The sequence below is a fragment of the Orycteropus afer genome, unplaced genomic scaffold (genome assembly GCF_000298275.1).
Source record: "Orycteropus afer afer isolate SDZICR_OR568_19922 unplaced genomic scaffold, OryAfe1.0 scaffold00029, whole genome shotgun sequence".
Lineage (NCBI taxonomy): Eukaryota > Metazoa > Chordata > Mammalia > Tubulidentata > Orycteropodidae > Orycteropus > Orycteropus afer.
In genome coordinates this window covers 6,462,570-6,479,177 of record NW_006921616.1, presented here as the reverse complement: position 1 = coordinate 6,479,177, position 16,608 = coordinate 6,462,570, and the positions used below count along the sequence as shown (strand labels likewise).

The following is a 16,608-nucleotide window of genomic DNA, read 5'->3' as shown; positions in this document are numbered from 1 at the left end:
ATATCTTTATTTTATGGATTAGTAAAGTGAAACTTGCCAAGCTTGAGGAATTTGGTAAAGAACAAGATCAGGAGGTAGCCTCCATATGGTGAAGAACAAGATCAGGAGGTAAACAAATGTTTTTTATTCTAGAGCCCACAAGATACCTTTTAGTACCAGGCTGCAACTCTGACTTACCTGTCTGTTCAGTTTGAGTAGGTAGCAGAATTTTCTCTTTTTCATAAAAGACTGTTTCAGCATAGCTGTTTTCCTTTAAAAGAAGTAAGATTTTAAAAGCTTTTCACTTCAGATATTTTTCACTTCTGAACTTATTTTTCATGTGATGTATAAATTTTCATAGAAAACTTAACTTACGTAATAAAAAACCAAACCAATCTCACTGCAATGCAATCAATTCCAACCCATAGTGACCCCACTGTTTCAAGGTTGTAAATCTTTGTAAAAGCAGACTGCCCCATCTTTCTTCCATGGAGTGTTGCCTTAACCACTGCACCAACAGACATCAAATCAAAATAAGCTTGATCTAGCTGGGGTTTTGTAGTAAAGAATTTTGTATATATTATTCAACAAAACCAGTGTTACCTTATGCATATGCAGTGTACGTACTTCTTCCATTTTTAAGCTTTCTTAAAGGTAGCAAGAGGCATTTGTAGTCTAACTTTTGGAATTGCCATTTAATCCATTTAGGCATTTTTAGCATTGCTTTATTGCTTAAGGGGCATGGATGCAGCATGTTCTGACCTCTTCTAACTTCACAAGAGGAAGACAGAATCACCATCAGGAGCCCAAGGCTTACTCTTATGAGGCCAGGCATGCTGCCACCCTCCAGCCCTCTTACCATCCTTGATACCATCTATCCCTCTTAAGCACTCACCACCTCTCTGCTGCGTTCAGTAGTTTGCTGCAGTGGCCACACAGAACTCACAGATTATAGGGTTTATTAGGGAGGCAGCTGGCTACAATTCAAGTTCAGGAACGCACTCAGGATACAGTTCTTTGATCAGGGCAGTCTCCCGTCAGCTGTGCCTTTAGACACAACTCTCTGGCCCTTGGCCTCTCGGCCTGGCCCCTGCCTCTGTAGGCCAGGTAAGCCTGGTGCTCTGTCCTGTGACTTTTGGTTCCACTGCTGCCATCTCTCAGTTAGGCATCTCTCTCAGCCGGCAGTGAGATTCCTTCTGCCTCTAGGAGGGCTCATCTTGAGCCTGGCAGAGTGGCAAAACCAACCAATCCCAGCATCAGAGCTCTACACACCTGAGAGAGAGTGAACTTTCCCAGAAGATTACTTGATGCTTCTCCAACAGAAATACCCCAGGTGGATGACTCTAACAATCAGGAGTCTAAATTGCATGGTCCCACCCAGTAATCCTGTGAGAGTTACAAAGACTGTGGCTAGAAAAGCCATACCATGTAATTTACTGTACCACATATGGGTTAGGTACTATGTTGTTGTTGTTGTTGTTAGGTGCCGTCGAGTCGGACCCAACTCATAGTGACCCCTCCTTGGGTTTCCAAGGCAGTATCACTACGGAAGTAGATTGCCCCATCTTCCTTCTGGGGAGTGGCTGGTGGTTATGAACCGCCTGCCTTCTGGTTAGCAGTCAAGTGCCTTAGCCACTATGCTACCAGAGCTCCCTAGGTACTATGTTAGGCACTAGTAATATAAATGAAAAATAGATAAGGAATTGTCTTAAGAAACTTTTGCTGAATCACATATATGTCTGTAATATGCATATACTTGCAGTGCTTTGCAAACTGTAATAATGAGCTTGTTAATTTTGGGTAGGAAAGTATCAGAAAGAAAGTCACATTTGCACTGAGGCTTGTTGAATGAATAGGATTTTTTTTATATAGAGAGAAGAAGAGTTGGAAGAAATCACATAGACAAAAGATACAGGGTGTGAAAGGTCCTGGCATATTTGGGGGATGACAAGCAGTCTGCTTCTGTAAGGATTTGCAGCCTTGGAAACCCTATGGGGCAGTTCTACTCTGTCTTACAGGGTCACTGTCAGTAGTAATCAAATCGACAGCTAGGAGGAGATAGGACAGATGTTCCAACAAGAGTATGAAGAGGGAAGATTGCATTTTGAGAATGAATTTCTCTACATTTGTACCATGCAATTAAAACAGGCTCAGAGAGAAAAAAAAAAAATCATCATTTTTGTATTTAATCTAAAAATAAAAGTGATTACGTATTCATTAAATTTTTGTTTTGTCTCTCCTTTGTAGATCAACATTTTCCAAAGTATATTTCATAACAATGTTAGTTTCATTGGGTAAAAGGCAAGAAAAGGGATAAAAACAAGAAAAGAAAATCGACAGCTAAGGAAAAAAAGAAAAGAAAATTTTATGGTCAAAAATTTGGAAAATTGTGGTTTTCTGAAGGCTTTTCTGGGCTTTAATGTAGTGGTAGATTGTTGAGGTAATTTATATGAGAAATCATAAAGGTCTAATGTCTGACATAAGAAGAAACAGTTGAGATAAGTGGGTATTTCAGGAGTTAATATAAGGGTTGGAATCACTACAACCTGGACATGAATCAACGTGAGGGTGAAGGCAGGGATAAGTGAAGTGTGATCTCCAGCTTCCTGTGTGGGGACCTGCATGGGTGGTGGTGCCATTAATGTAGAGAAACTGTAGCATGAGGCGAGGAAGTGGATTTGAGAGAACTATGTTGAATTTCATTTGAAAAGGATCAAATTCACAACTTTGAGACATTCAAGTGGGCATGTCTGGGAGATTGTTAGGTAGGTGTGTATCTTGGGAAATGGGTGTGACAGTTTCTGCATCATTTGGGTACTTAGGATACCCAAAATCACAGGAGTGAGTATCATCTTAGTGGAGTATGTCAGGTAAGATGTAAAAAGGCCAAAGGTACTACCCTCAGGGGCACCAATTTAGCAATTAATGATGGAGAAGCGTGCAGGAGTGAGCAGGAGAAATGGTAACGGGAGGAAGTGTTTTTTCTAAGGTGTGGGAAGTTGCTTTTCCTCACCAAGTGGAATATAGAGAAAGAAATCTCTAAGACTGCAGAAATTGAATCTTGCTTTAATTCATTTATTATTATCTACTAAGTTGTGCATATCAGTACTGTATATATTTCTTCAGTCTGAAATATGCCAGAAGAATTCTCCAAACCCAGTAGGTCAGAGATGGTAGTATCTTAGGGTTTTTGTATTGTTTTGGTATGAAATTTATTCTAACTCATGTTCTTAAGAGAATTGAAAAATTAATTTTCCTTTTTGTAGAACCATTTCTACATGGGATGATAAATGAAGTATTAATGATAGGAAAATGATGTTTTATTATGAAGTCAAATCATGTTATCTTAAATTCAGAAAAATATTTAGAGAATTCCAACTTGAAAGAAGACAGTGGGTAGAATCCTTGACTCAGACTTAATTGATTTGGGCTTCTCAGTGGTAAACAGGAATGGGAATGAAAAAATGCTTGATTCAGATCAGTGTTATGGAAAATATCTTCCAAAATAATTTGTTGTGTTTCATGCCAAAGTGACATATGACTGGAAAGTATTTCACAATAATATTAATGATAAATTGAGTTGGGGAAGCAAAAAATTGATATATTTCTGCTTTGAATTTTATCTGTTTGCCTTTGTTGTCTCTACATAGTTGTACCTTCTCCCAAGTCAGCAAAGCATAGTCTTAAGCATTCAAGTGCCTCTGATACAATACTAGAGTCACCTGGTCCTGGTTGGCTACCATGGTTTCAACTAATCTAGAATTGCTCATACGGACGTAACCATCATTTTGTATAAGGTTTTAAGAGGTGATATTATTACACACTTTCATCTTTGTAGAGCAGTAGAATGTATTCATTTGGGTTGGGTTAGTGGCATGAGGGTGTGATTGTTGGTTACTACAGTGTTTTTTAAAACATACAAATCCTCGGACTTTTAAGGAAGAAATGTATATGAAAAACCTTGGAGATTTGCTCAGTGCATTGTTTCTTTACAGAATAACTCATTTTGAGCTTAAATAAAATGTTTTTTTTAAAAAGAAACAGATTCAAGTACACGTGAATATAGCACTGCTGTTCAGAACCTTTCCTTTGAAACTCTCGTGTGACTGCAGTTTTTTAACTGCGTACTGCACCTTTGCAGAGCTGTCCTGTAGCTTTCAAGTTATGCCTTTGTCTTTTAGAGTGTATATCATATATTAAGAAACATGCAGCAGAGTGAATTCATTTTGATGGGAAAGCATTGTTAACTTAATGACGTTTGGCAATTTATCCATAGATGTGCATAGGAATCTGAATTCTTGCCGTCTGACATGGGTTTTTCTGGCTTTCTGTGCCTTAATCATTCAGTGTGTGCTCCTGGTCACCTCGACTTTTGCCAGTTGACTTTTGAGTTTTCCCCAGTTTGTGTTTTAACCAGTTTTTATTTATTTATTTTCATGTTTCTATCATTCTGGTGTGGGGCATTTCTGATCTGCAAATTGTTCTGTAACACATCTTTGTAAAATGTAAATAGTATTGAAAAACATTATTATATATACTCATTTTACTGAAGATGTAATTAAGCATTTTTAAATCAAAATTATTTTTTTTTTGAAATTTTGAAGTTTTGAAATTTTACAAGAAGTAAACCAATCTACTATTCTTTACTTACCTTACAGATGGAATGTAGGCAGCCTTTCTTTTAAAAAAACATAAACTATCCAGAGTGTTCATTTCAGGAAAAATGTTTTAACTTTATTGCACAGAAATGTTTGCAGATCAGCATTGCTGACTACCAAAAAAGTAGTAACGTACAACGCCATCTGATTTTCAGTTGTGCTTCCATGTTGCTGCAGTTAAATTCTGGGCATCAAAACAAGTGGCTTTCATGTTACTAGATGTGATTCAGTTACATCTTACGTTTTTAATGAAAAATTGCAAACTGAGTGAATCCTAATTTTCCCATATACTTTTACAGCTTTTTTGTCTCTGATAACATCTCATTACAACATCTTTTTTTCTGTTTATAAGTCAATCAGGGAAAAATTATATCTTAAAGATACAATTTTTCAGTTTTTATGCAGAGCTATTTAACTGCTATAATTGATTAAATATCCAGTTGTGGCAAAGATCACTTCATTTCCCCAGTTCTTTATTTCAGTAAATGGTTTTATCTCCATGTCTGAGTTTGCTTTTTCTTCAGCACAGTTAAGGAATACATTTTAAGGAAAATTCTCCAGGTAACACACATATAGTTAACTTGTGCTTATAATTAGACATTTAAACAGCTTATTACAATGTTTCCCCAGTATTCATATTTACCTTATAATCAGACTTACGTGGTGATAGAAGAAAAAATTTGAATTTCATTGTTGTTGTTATGTGCCGTCGAGTCGGACCCGACTCATAGTGACCCCTCCTTGGGTTTCCGGGGCAGTGTCACTACGGAAGTAGATTGCCCCATCTTCCTTCCAAGGAGCGGCTGGTGGGTTTGGACCGCCAGCCTTCTGGTTAGCAGTCCAGTGCCTTTAGGCACTACGCTACCAGAGTACCTCTTAAACTAGAAAACTCTATTTCAAGAGTAACCAGAAACTTTGAAATTGTGCTTGATCTTACTTAGTATCCTTAGATAACTATACATAACCATTTGCTTTAAAAATATCTTAACTAAAAGAGAAACTTTGTACCCTTTGCCATTAAGTGAAACCTAGAATAAAAGCCTTGGAAGTTTTTTTTTTTTTAAAAAAAAAACATATAAACTACATTATATGCTTGTTTCTACAAAAATGTATTGACATCCCATCATTTGTTAAAAGTTTAAGCCATATTCCTTCAACTCTTAGTGAAGGGGCGTATTCACTATCGTTTCTATGTATTTGATTTATAACATTTAGATAGCATTCTAAAACTACTTTTTTTTTTTTTAACCTTATGATATTTTTAAACTATATTTACTTGGGCTTCATCTATTTTTATCTTTTCCCCAAAAATTATGTTACTTGAAGACATTGCTATTTTCTTACCTATTAGAGTGAAGTAGAAGTATCCAAATGAGTAATACCCAAATGAGTAATCCTCTGTTACAAAATGAAAGTATGCCACAGAATTTGTTTTTAAATAGCACTCTTCCCTGTCAGACAGCTGGAACAGTTATCAGTAGTCCCCTGAATTCTCCTAAAACTATGGAAACATTCACCAGTTTGCTTGCAAATCAACTCTGCTGCATGCGTTCACAAGTTTCATAAAGATTGCATGCTTTCTGTTTTCAATACAAACTGTATTTTTTTTTCATACCCATCCTTGCTTTTTATTTTTTTATTTTTGTTCCCTTTTCTTGGTTGGATGCCTGTGTGTGTTTATTCCAAATCCCTGTCCAGTCCTGGAGTTTGAACTACGGAAAGCCAAGGAGACCATTCAGGCCCTCCGAGCAAACCTAACAAAGGCTGCAGGTGGTGTACATAAAACTTTTTTTGAGACTTTTTCTACTTTGACAATGTAGAAGTAGCTGAGACATTTCCAACTGTAAAATAGTAAAATGTTTATAATTTCTTCCCCCAGAAAATGAAGTTCCTTTACAGGAACGGAAAAATTACAAATCAAGTCCTGAAATTCAGGTGAGTTGATGGCAGATCTACAAGTATCTTCCAGATAAAATGCAGCACAGGTCCTGAAGGAGGAAAACTTATGGTACTGTATCTGTCCTTTATTCTGATTCCAGGAGCCAATCAAACCTCTTGAAAAGAGAGCTCTAAACTTCCTAGTCAATGAATTTTTATTGAAGAATAATTACAAGCTTACATCCATAACCTTTTCAGATGAAAATGATGATCAGGTAAAATTACTTTTTTTTTTTTTTTTTAATTTATAATGTACTTACTTCCTCTGTTGTGTAGTTTCTTTCCTTTTTTTTCAAAGTTACACATATAATAATAATAGCATAGTGGCTAAGGCACTTGACTGCTCACCAGAAGGCTGGCGGTTCAAACCCACCAGCCACTCCTCGGAAGGAAGGTTGGGCAATCCTACTTCCGTAGTGATACTGCCTCGGAAACCCAAGGAGGGGTCGCTATGAGTTGGGGCCGACTCGACGGCAAATAACAACAACAACAACAACAACAACAACCACGTTAGTTACTGAAAACAACATTCCTTTCCCTATCTGTCTCCACTTCTGCCATTTCTCATTCCCCAGGAGCATCACTTTCGTCCCTTGTAAGTGATCAGTTGGTGTTTACCTCCATGACTTTAAATAAAATACTGACATTGCTGCTTCCTGATTTTTGTTTTATACATTATCCTTTGGCTTCTTGCTACGGAAAAGTGTGACTGTAACTTTTTTTTCAACTACTTCTACCTCTGCACCCCCAGTCCTCCCAGGTAGACTTGGATCTTAATTTTGATAGAATAGTAGTCATTGTTTTCATTATTATGACTAAGTGTTTGCTAGTATCCGCTAGCAGTCTGTCAGCTTGTCATACTGGTGGTTTCCCTGTTCCAAAGTACTGGAAGGTATACCATGGTATTTCAGGTGCTCCAGGATTCCCTATGATAAATAGGTTTGTTTCACCCAAGCTTCTGGACTGAAATAGAATAGAAAAAAAGACCTGATGATCTACTTTGGAAAAATACTCAGTGAGAACTCTGTGGATCACAACAGAATATTATCCAATGTGATGCTGGAAAATGAGCCCTTTAGTTGAAGGCACTCAGAATACACAGTGGCCACACCAGTGGACCTGAGCGTGCCGGTGACCACAAAGGTGGCACTGGGCCGGGCAGTGTCTCGCTCTGTTGTGCATGGGGTCGTCATGAGTCAGAGCCAACGGGAGGGCAGCATTAATATGACATCTGCTAGGATATTGTGTTCTTTTCCTGCTGAAGTGTTCATTCCTCTTGGCATTAATAATTATTTTTTCATTTGTTTTATTTTGTATTCGGCTAAGCACATTAATTCAACCCTACATCTAAACTCTGTTGCCAGGTCTACTATCAGAAGTAATTCTCCATTCTCTTGAAAAATTTCTTCTCATTCTCCTGACCTTCAGCCTGGCCGTTTTACTCTGTGCCTGAGGCACTGCCTCACCCTGGGAACACTCCTCATAGTAGTGCCAGGACTTTCTTTCCCCACTGGTCTTTATATCCCACATCTCCCTCTTTCTTTACTCTCTCAGTGGATTCCTCATGGATTCATAGAAGATAAACTGTTTTACATCTTGCAGGGCTGAAAATATCTTACTACTCTCAAATTTAAATTTTGATTGTATAACTGGTTATTAAATTCTAGGTTGCCTCAGGATTGAAGATACTATTCCATTATCTTCTAGTTTCTGTCACTCTTAAACAGTGATATCAACCAACCAACTCACTGCTGTCGAGTCAGATCCAGCTCATAGCGACTCCTCCTCGGGTTTCCAAGGCAGTATCACTACAGAAGTAGATTGCCCAACCTTCCTTCTGAGGGGTGGCTGCTGAGTTTGAACCACCAGTCTTCTGGTTAGCAGTCAGATGCCTTAGGCACTATGCTACCAGACATACAGTTTAACTGAATTCCAGGTTGGAAGTTATTCTTCTTCAGAACGGAAGCATTATTCCATTGCTTTCTAGATTCTAGTTTTATTATAGAGATTTCTGATTCCTAATCCTATATGTGTGACCATTTTTTGTTTGTTTTTCTCAATTTAAGCCTCATATATTAACCTTTTAATTTCTTAACGTTTCTTGGCTATTTCCCCCTGTCTGTGTTTTGAGCAATTCTTTAACTTTATCTTCTAATCCTCTGTTAAATATTTATTTATGCATTTGTTTATTGATACCTGTTTTCATATTTGACACTTCTTCAGGTGTCTCAGGATCCTTAGTTATCTACTTAAGATGGAGCATTCAGTGTATATCGATCTGAGTAGCTGTTTGTTTGTAGACTCTCTCATGTCGTTGTGTTTAGGTCTTTCCTCTTTGGCTGCTCATATTAAAGAGTCATATCCTCAAAACTTAACTTCGGGAGTGTGTGACTGTCCGTGCTCTAGCTGCTGAGTATAAGAAGAGCACTTGGGAGACAAGGCAGGGCAGTTGTGGTCATAGATAGTTTATGAACTAACATTTCTTTTATTTTCTTCATATGGTTCATCTGCCCTGAGTTTGTATCTGCTGTCATCTAGGCTAGTATTCTACTAGTTTATAGAGTTCTCTTTCCCTATAGCTTTCTACTTACAGATTTTTTATTCTTTCCAGGTGGCTTTTTATAATGTATAATCTGTTTATATTTGCCTGTATTCATAAACTGTGTTTTTTTTTTAACTTTAAGTCATTTACTTGATAGTAACAGATTAATGTATAGTTAAAAATCCAGATCCACTAAGAACCTTCTCAATAGCATTATAGTAATTAAAATACTACACAAATAAAGAAATTAAGAGAAAATATTTTGAATGACTAAGAGTTTAATTTGCATGTCTTCCTGAATAGGAACCAATGGATTTTAGAACCTCATTGTTTTTCTCTGGTAAAATCTTGTGATCAAAGAAGTGATGGCTTGTTTTACTGCTGTCACCTAGAAATGACCAAAATTAGGAATGAGTGTGAGGTTATAACATTGTTGTTTTGTTTTTAATTCAAAAGGTATAAAATATTATTGTATCAGTTAAGACTCTGTTTGGCTATGACAGGGAAATCCAAAATAATTGTGTCTTGAACACTCAAGGTTCTGGTCTTTTGTCGTTGTTGCTGGTAGGTGCCATTGAGCCAGCCCTGACTCATAGTGACCCCATGCACAATAGAGCCAAACATTGCCCAGTCCTGCTCCATTGTTAAAATCATCACTAGGGGTGAGCCCACTGTTGCGACCACTGTGTCAATCCATCTCGTTGAGGGTCTTCCTCATTTTCTGTGGTCCTCTACCAACCATGATAGCACTATAGATATTATAGAAACACATCCTATAAAAGAAGTAAAGCTATCTTGATTCACCAGTGACCTGAGTGTCAAGGTAGAAAATCCTATGGTCTCTCCCAAAAAGGTACAAAAATGAAGTGATTTCAGAAAGGTTGTGGGGTGCAAGATGAGTCAGCAAACATCAATTCTATTCAGTTCTATTTCTATATGCTAACAACAAACAATTAGAAATTAAAAATTTAAATAGAATTTGTCTCTTCACTGAGGACCTACTTTCTTTTTTCATCTCATAATGTCATGCCAAAAGCTCTCTGGCCTCCAGCAGCATTGCTGTATTCACCACTGCAAGAAATACCATGCTCCCACTGCCACACTCAGGATCTTGTCACTAGAAACTGTTTCACCTTTGTCATTGTCTTACCCCACTATGTTTGTTCTGTTACCTAGTTAATGTGTCTGTTTTCGGAACTTCTCCCTGTTTTCTGTGTCCATCATCTCTCTTGCTTTCTGCTTTAACTCCTTCACTATCAATTATGAATTTATAAGCATTCTGAACGTTCTTTTTAGCTCACCCTTCTACCTGCCTCTCCAGCACTGTCTTCCTCCTGCTGTTAGAATCCTGCCAGACAGAAGGGCTTGCATCTCCCTGAACCTGCTTGACTCTTCCAGAGCCTCTGTCTTTGCTCATTCTACGTCCTCTTTCTGATATCCTTTGTTCTCCTAACCCCCTCCTTCCTCTATGCTTGGTAAATACCTCACCCTTCTCCAGGAGTTTCCCAGGTTATCACTTTTCAGAAACTTCTGCTCACTCATACTTCAAGATAGAAGTTTCTCTGGATTCTTTACAGTACTTTAGTCATAGTGGTTGCTGGAGCCCTGGTTGCAAAATGGTTAAAGCACGGGGCTGCTAACTGAGAGGTCAGTGGGTCACACTCACTAACTGCTCCACAGGAGAAAAGATCTGGTGACCTGCTTCCATAAAGGCTTACACCCCAGGAAACCCTGTGGGGAGTTAGACTTTCAGTGTAGAGTCAGTAGGAGTTGGAATCGGCTCAACAGCACACAACGACATCACAATACTTTAGTTTTCACCTAGTTTTCGTGTCCACTCTTAATTTTGGGAGTCTCTGAGTGGTGACAGTGTTTTACCCCGGTGCTAAACGCCAGCTTTACATTTCTGGAAAATATAAATTAAAAAGAATTATAGGTACAGCATCTTGACAATTAAGCCTTAGAATGTCAAGAAACTTAGACAATGAAAACTATAAGGTACATTTAAGAATGATGTTTACTCATTTGGAACATAAATATATTTTCATACTACCATGAAATTAGAAATTTTGGTTATGTTGGTTTTTCAGTTTATTAGTCGGTTATTATTAGCAGTAGGAAATAAAATGAATCTTATTTAAAAATGCAAGAGAAAATTGCATCATAGATGGTGTCATTTTTATATTATTATTTTTAACTTTTAGGATTTTGAATTGTGGGATGATGTAGGCTTAAACATCCCCAAACCTCCAGACTTATTGCAGCTCTACCGAGATTTTGGAAATCATCAGGTGGCTGGGAAAGATGTTGTGGACGTGGCCAGTGGAGTAGATGAAGAGGAGCTGGAGGCTCTCACGCCAGTTTTAAGCAGCCTGCCTCCAACCTTTGAAAGTCCTCCGCCTGTAGAGGTGAGAGATCAGCTAACTGGTTGCGTTCACACGAAGTACGTAAACTGTTTGAAAGCATAAAACTATGACATGTTCAGTTTCTGTTTTTCTCTCATTTTGATTTTAGAACTCTATGCTAGTACAGAAACTGGAAGATAAAATTACTTTGTTAAATAGTGAGAAGTGGTCCTTGATGGAGCATATCAGAAGACTTGAAAGGTAAGTGCTTGATCATTATTTCTAAACAAATTCTTAAAATTTTTAAGGAAATTGACAGATGATATAAATAAATGAAACAGTTGTTGGACAGACTTTGTTCATGTTTTAATAGTTCTGAAGGTGATAGTCTTTCTTTTGTTTTGTTTTTTTTTTTTAATTTTATTGTGATTTGGGTGAAAATTTACAGAGCAAATTCACTTTCCATGTAGCAGCTCACACACACTTTGTCTCATGACATTGAATTGATTGCAATTTCCCATAATGCAGCAGTTCCCCTCCCACTTCCTTCCCATAGTTACCTCTTCCCTGTATCCTTCTCTCCATACATTCCTGGTCCCTGAGCTGTCTACCTGTGCATATAAATAGCCCTTCTATTCTCTCATGATTGTTCTCTCCAAGAGGAGTGTATCTACCTAATGTAAATATTCAGCTCATATGCCTGTCTTTTGTTTGGCTGGAAGCCATAGGAGTGGGTTCAGTTCCAGACCTGAAGGGCAGTTAGGGGCCATAGTCTCAGTGGTTCCGTCAGGCTCCATCAGACCAGCAAATCTACCCCACCCTGTTCTTTTTTTTAATGCTTTTGAGTTTTATTTCACATTGTTCTCCCTCTCTGTCCAGAATCTCCTACATAGATCCTCCTCCAAGTGGTTGACAGTGGTAGCCGGGTACCATCTAGTTCTTCTGGTCTCATAGTCATATAGGCTGAGAATCTCATGGTATAACAGTCATTTGGACTAATTGTTTCCATGTGTCTTTGGTTTTCTTCATTCTTCTTTGCTCTGGACAGGGAAAGACCCACTGTTGCATATAGATGGCCACTTGCAAGCTTTTAAGATCCCAGTTGCTACTCACCAAAGTAAGATGTGGAACGTTTTTGTGTAGTATGTTATGCCAATTGAGCTTCATGTCCCCTGCGACTCTGGTCCCAAGCTCCCAAAGGGGCAAGGAGGCTGCATCTTTCTGACCTCCTCTAACCCCACAGGAGGAAGACAGAATCACCATCAGCAGCCCAACGCCTATTCCTGTGAAGCCAGATATGCTGCCTCCTTCCAGTCCTTTTACCAGCCCTGATACCAATCTTCCCTCCCGCAGCACCCACCACCTTTCTGCTGGGTTCGATAATTCGCTGCAGTGGCCACACAGAACTGACAGATTATGGGTTTTATTAGGGAAGCAACAGGCTACAGTTGAAGTTCAGGAACATGATCAGTCTCTCTCAGCCTGCTGTCTCTCAGCCAATGGTCTTTGTCAGTCTCTCTCTCAGCAGTACATGTCTCTCGGTGTCTCTCTCCTAGCAGTGCGTGTCTCTCAGTGTCTCTGTCTCAGCAGCGTGTGTCTCCTGATGTCTCTTTCTCAGCAGCGCATGTCTCTCAGCAGCATGTCTTTCTCAGCCAGCAGTCAGAGAGACTTCTTTTGCCTCTAGGAGGGCTCCTTTTGAGCCTGGCAGAGTGGCCAAACTAACCAGTCATAACATCAGAATTCTAAGCACCTGAGAGAGAATGAACCAGAACATTGCACTCTCACTAGAAGTACCCCAGGTGAATAACTTTAACAATCAGGAGCTCCTCAGTTGCTCATGGCAGATTCCACCATCGAGTTTATAAAGACTTAATGGCTATAAAAGCCATACCAGGTAATTTACTATACCGCACAAGCCCACAGGTCCAACTACTCACTCCCTCTGGGTAGCTGGCTGTGGCCAAGAAGTGACTACAGCCTTGCCCCTTGTCAGCTCTACTATACACCTGAGAATTCTTACAGAACATACACTTGTAGAAATATTGTCTGTGAACCCTATACATGGTCTTAGGCATACTCCACCCTTCATAGACAAACCTAAAGTTTCAGCCTGTCCTCCCATCTGTCCACCCATATACCCATGTTTGCCTTCTGAAAATGAGAGTCTTATGATCAACCAACCAGTTACCGTCGAGCTGACTCTGAGTCATGATGACCCTGTGTGTGTCAGAATAGAGTGTGCTCCATAGAGTTTTCAGTGCAGATCACTAGACCTTTCTTCTGAAAGTCTTATCATTGATTCATAATTTAATATAATAATTATTGAATCATGGAAATAATCCTACAATCAGTTGTCTTGAAATCAAAGAATAAGATAGTTTTGACTTCCCTGAGTATCAGTATCAATATCAGTATCAGTATCAACAAGTAACTCCTTCATATCAGTGTTGTGCATGTTTTCTATTCAAGATTTCATTTGATACTTAAAATAACTCTTTGGATAAGATAAAATTATCCTCATTTTGAAAATGAAGAAAAGAAAATTAAGTGATAAAATTTTATTTTTTAAAATAGTTATGATCTTAGAATAGAAAAGTAGTTACCACTGATATAAAAGCATGGTTTATGATAAAAGGCCATATTTATGATTCATTGGTGAGAGTTAATGGCTATACTTTTAGGTGTACGTGGTACAGAAAAGACTAATCAAAAACCTCTTCTACTAATATATTGTGCTTTTTTGTATGTGTGTGACTTGGGTGAAAGTTTCCAGAGCAAATTCATTTTCCATACAAAAGTTCATTAAACACATTTTCAGTTTATACTTTTGCCAGTTTTAGAAATACAGTTGTTCTCTGGTAACTTCTTTTTCTTTCTACAGTGAAATAGACTTTCTCAAAAATGAACATTTTGCCATCCCAGTGGTGTGCGACTCTGTTCAGCCTTCTGTGGATCAGTCTTCCCACAAAGACTCTGAAGACAGTGAGCAGAGTTCAGTTGTAAATAGTTCAGACCAGGGAAGAAGCAAGGATATTCATCTTTCAGTGTCCGATGAAGTCGATTCCGCTGCTCCTAAAGAGAATTCCTCAAATTCTGTGCCCAGGAGAGGAAGGGAAGGAATGCCATCTTCTTCTCCACAAAGCAGAAATGCAGCTCAGTTTGATAAACCCAATAGGTTAGTATGTATCATGTTGATTTTAAAGTGCATTGTTCAGGCATTTAGTCCATTGACAAACTGGAGCTTTAGTTCTAATTTGAGCTGCTTTTGCAAATCAGATATATACGTTTTTACATTTAGATTGAACTTACACATAGCAAGTTACATGTCACAAAAAACATGTCACAAAGTTGTTATGAAATTAAATTACATCAGAAGTGAGTAAACAGTCAACATGTTATAGTCGATCTTGTTGTTATGTGCCATCGAGTCGGACCCGACTCATAGTGACCCCTCCTTGGGTTTCCGAGGCAGTATCACTACAGAAGTAGATTGAGTCATCTTCTTTCCAAGAAGTGGACAGTGGGTTTCAACCACCAGCCTTGTGGTTAGCATTCATGTGCCTTAGGCACTATGCTACCTGAGCTCCTATGGTCTATCTTAGCTAAGTATTAAACCCATAAGTAATATGCATGTTAATATGTGTGAGTCAGAAGAAGATTTTGGTATGTGGTTAGCGACCTATGCTGAAGAGAGCAGTAGTTTTTGCTCCTTATTTATTTCTTGTGTCTGCTTCTATTATAATACTGTGTCATTAATATTCCCTTTATTTAATGTTTATTGGATCTCAGAAATTAAACTTGGATGACAGGTCCTTGTCCTTCATGATCATGTTTTCTAGTGGTAAAGACAAAATATAATTTAAAAATTATTATATCATAATATGAAAAAAAATAATTTTAAGAAAAATATTTACTGAGGTCTATATGTCAAGGAGCCCTGGTGACACAGTGATTAAGTGGTTGGTGGCTAACCAAAAGTTTAAGGGTTTGAACCCATCAGTTGCTTCATAGAAGAAAGATGTGGTGGTCTGCTTCCGTGAAGATTGCAGCCAAGAAAATGCTATGGGACGGTTATACTCGGCCCTAAAAGGGTCGCTATGAGTCAGGCTCAAATATACAGCAATGGGTTATTATTATGTGTCAGGGACAGTTCTAAGTGCTTCATGATACTAGCTCATTTTATCCTCGTAGCTATCCTATAGTGCATTCTCAGACACAAGATCGTGCCTCCTGTTTTGCAGAGGCCTGTTATACCTGGGGTTAGGATATAATAGGAAAGTAAAGATAATTTGTTTTAGACTATTGGTACTGATTATTAACAACACATATCTGATTTTTTGGTTTTTTTAAAGAAAAGCTTTCTACTAATGAACCACAACTATTTGTGTACCTACTATGTGTATTTTTTCTTTAGGTATATGGGAGTTACAGAGTTCGTATAGTCATAGCCCAATTCTTAAGGCACATTTATTGTGATACAGATAAAATAACACAAAAATCTGTACTATGATATTCAATAACTGCATTTGTAATAGTTCTTTAATGTTTAGGAGTGCTTCCAGGTATCTCCTTGAATACTGCCAACCAATCCTGTGGAGATAGATGATTGTGAAATTGTTGAACTTTTTTTTATAAGGAATATAATGGAGGGACCATTTTTTTTTTAATAAGCAAGACATACGGGAATCCCTTCAGCCACAAACCTTATAGTCTAGTGTGAGAGTTAGACCATCAGGTGATTACAATAGGGTATGAAAAGTAGTAATACAAGGAAAGTGAAGCTTTTTTCGGAAATATGTAATCAATGCACCTAACCAATCATCTGACCAAAAAAGATTTCTCTGAAGAAATGACATCTAATCTGAGACCTGAAGACTAAGTAGGAATTAAGGAAGCAAAGTGGTAAGAGGAAGAGTATCCTACTAAGGGACAACACCATCTTCAAAGAGAACATGGTGAGTTTGAGGAACTAGCAAGAATTTAGTAGGGTTTAAGCAGACAATGCAAGTGAGATGAATGACAGGAGATGAAGTTGGAGTCAAGCAAATACCAAGTCATATAAGCCTTTAAAGAGCCAGAAAGAATCCTTTTGGATAAAGGTGTCAGGTAAAGGGTTGCAAGATTGGTAGAAGTGAGACTGATAAAG

At 38.1% G+C, this 16,608-nt stretch overlaps 1 protein-coding gene across 1 annotated transcript in view; it reads left to right on the top strand.

The window, feature by feature from the left end:
- Nucleotides 1–16,608, top strand: part of RELCH (RAB11 binding and LisH domain, coiled-coil and HEAT repeat containing) — a 153,116-nt gene that overhangs the window by 33,974 nt on the left and 102,534 nt on the right. Inside the window, exons 3-8 of the mRNA XM_042780237.1 lie at nucleotides 6,336–6,407; nucleotides 6,517–6,572; nucleotides 6,677–6,790; nucleotides 11,322–11,525; nucleotides 11,632–11,723; nucleotides 14,344–14,637. Coding sequence (XP_042636171.1) covers nucleotides 6,336–6,407; nucleotides 6,517–6,572; nucleotides 6,677–6,790; nucleotides 11,322–11,525; nucleotides 11,632–11,723; nucleotides 14,344–14,637 — 832 coding nt within the window. The remainder of the gene's footprint in view (nucleotides 1–6,335; nucleotides 6,408–6,516; nucleotides 6,573–6,676; nucleotides 6,791–11,321; nucleotides 11,526–11,631; nucleotides 11,724–14,343; nucleotides 14,638–16,608) is intronic.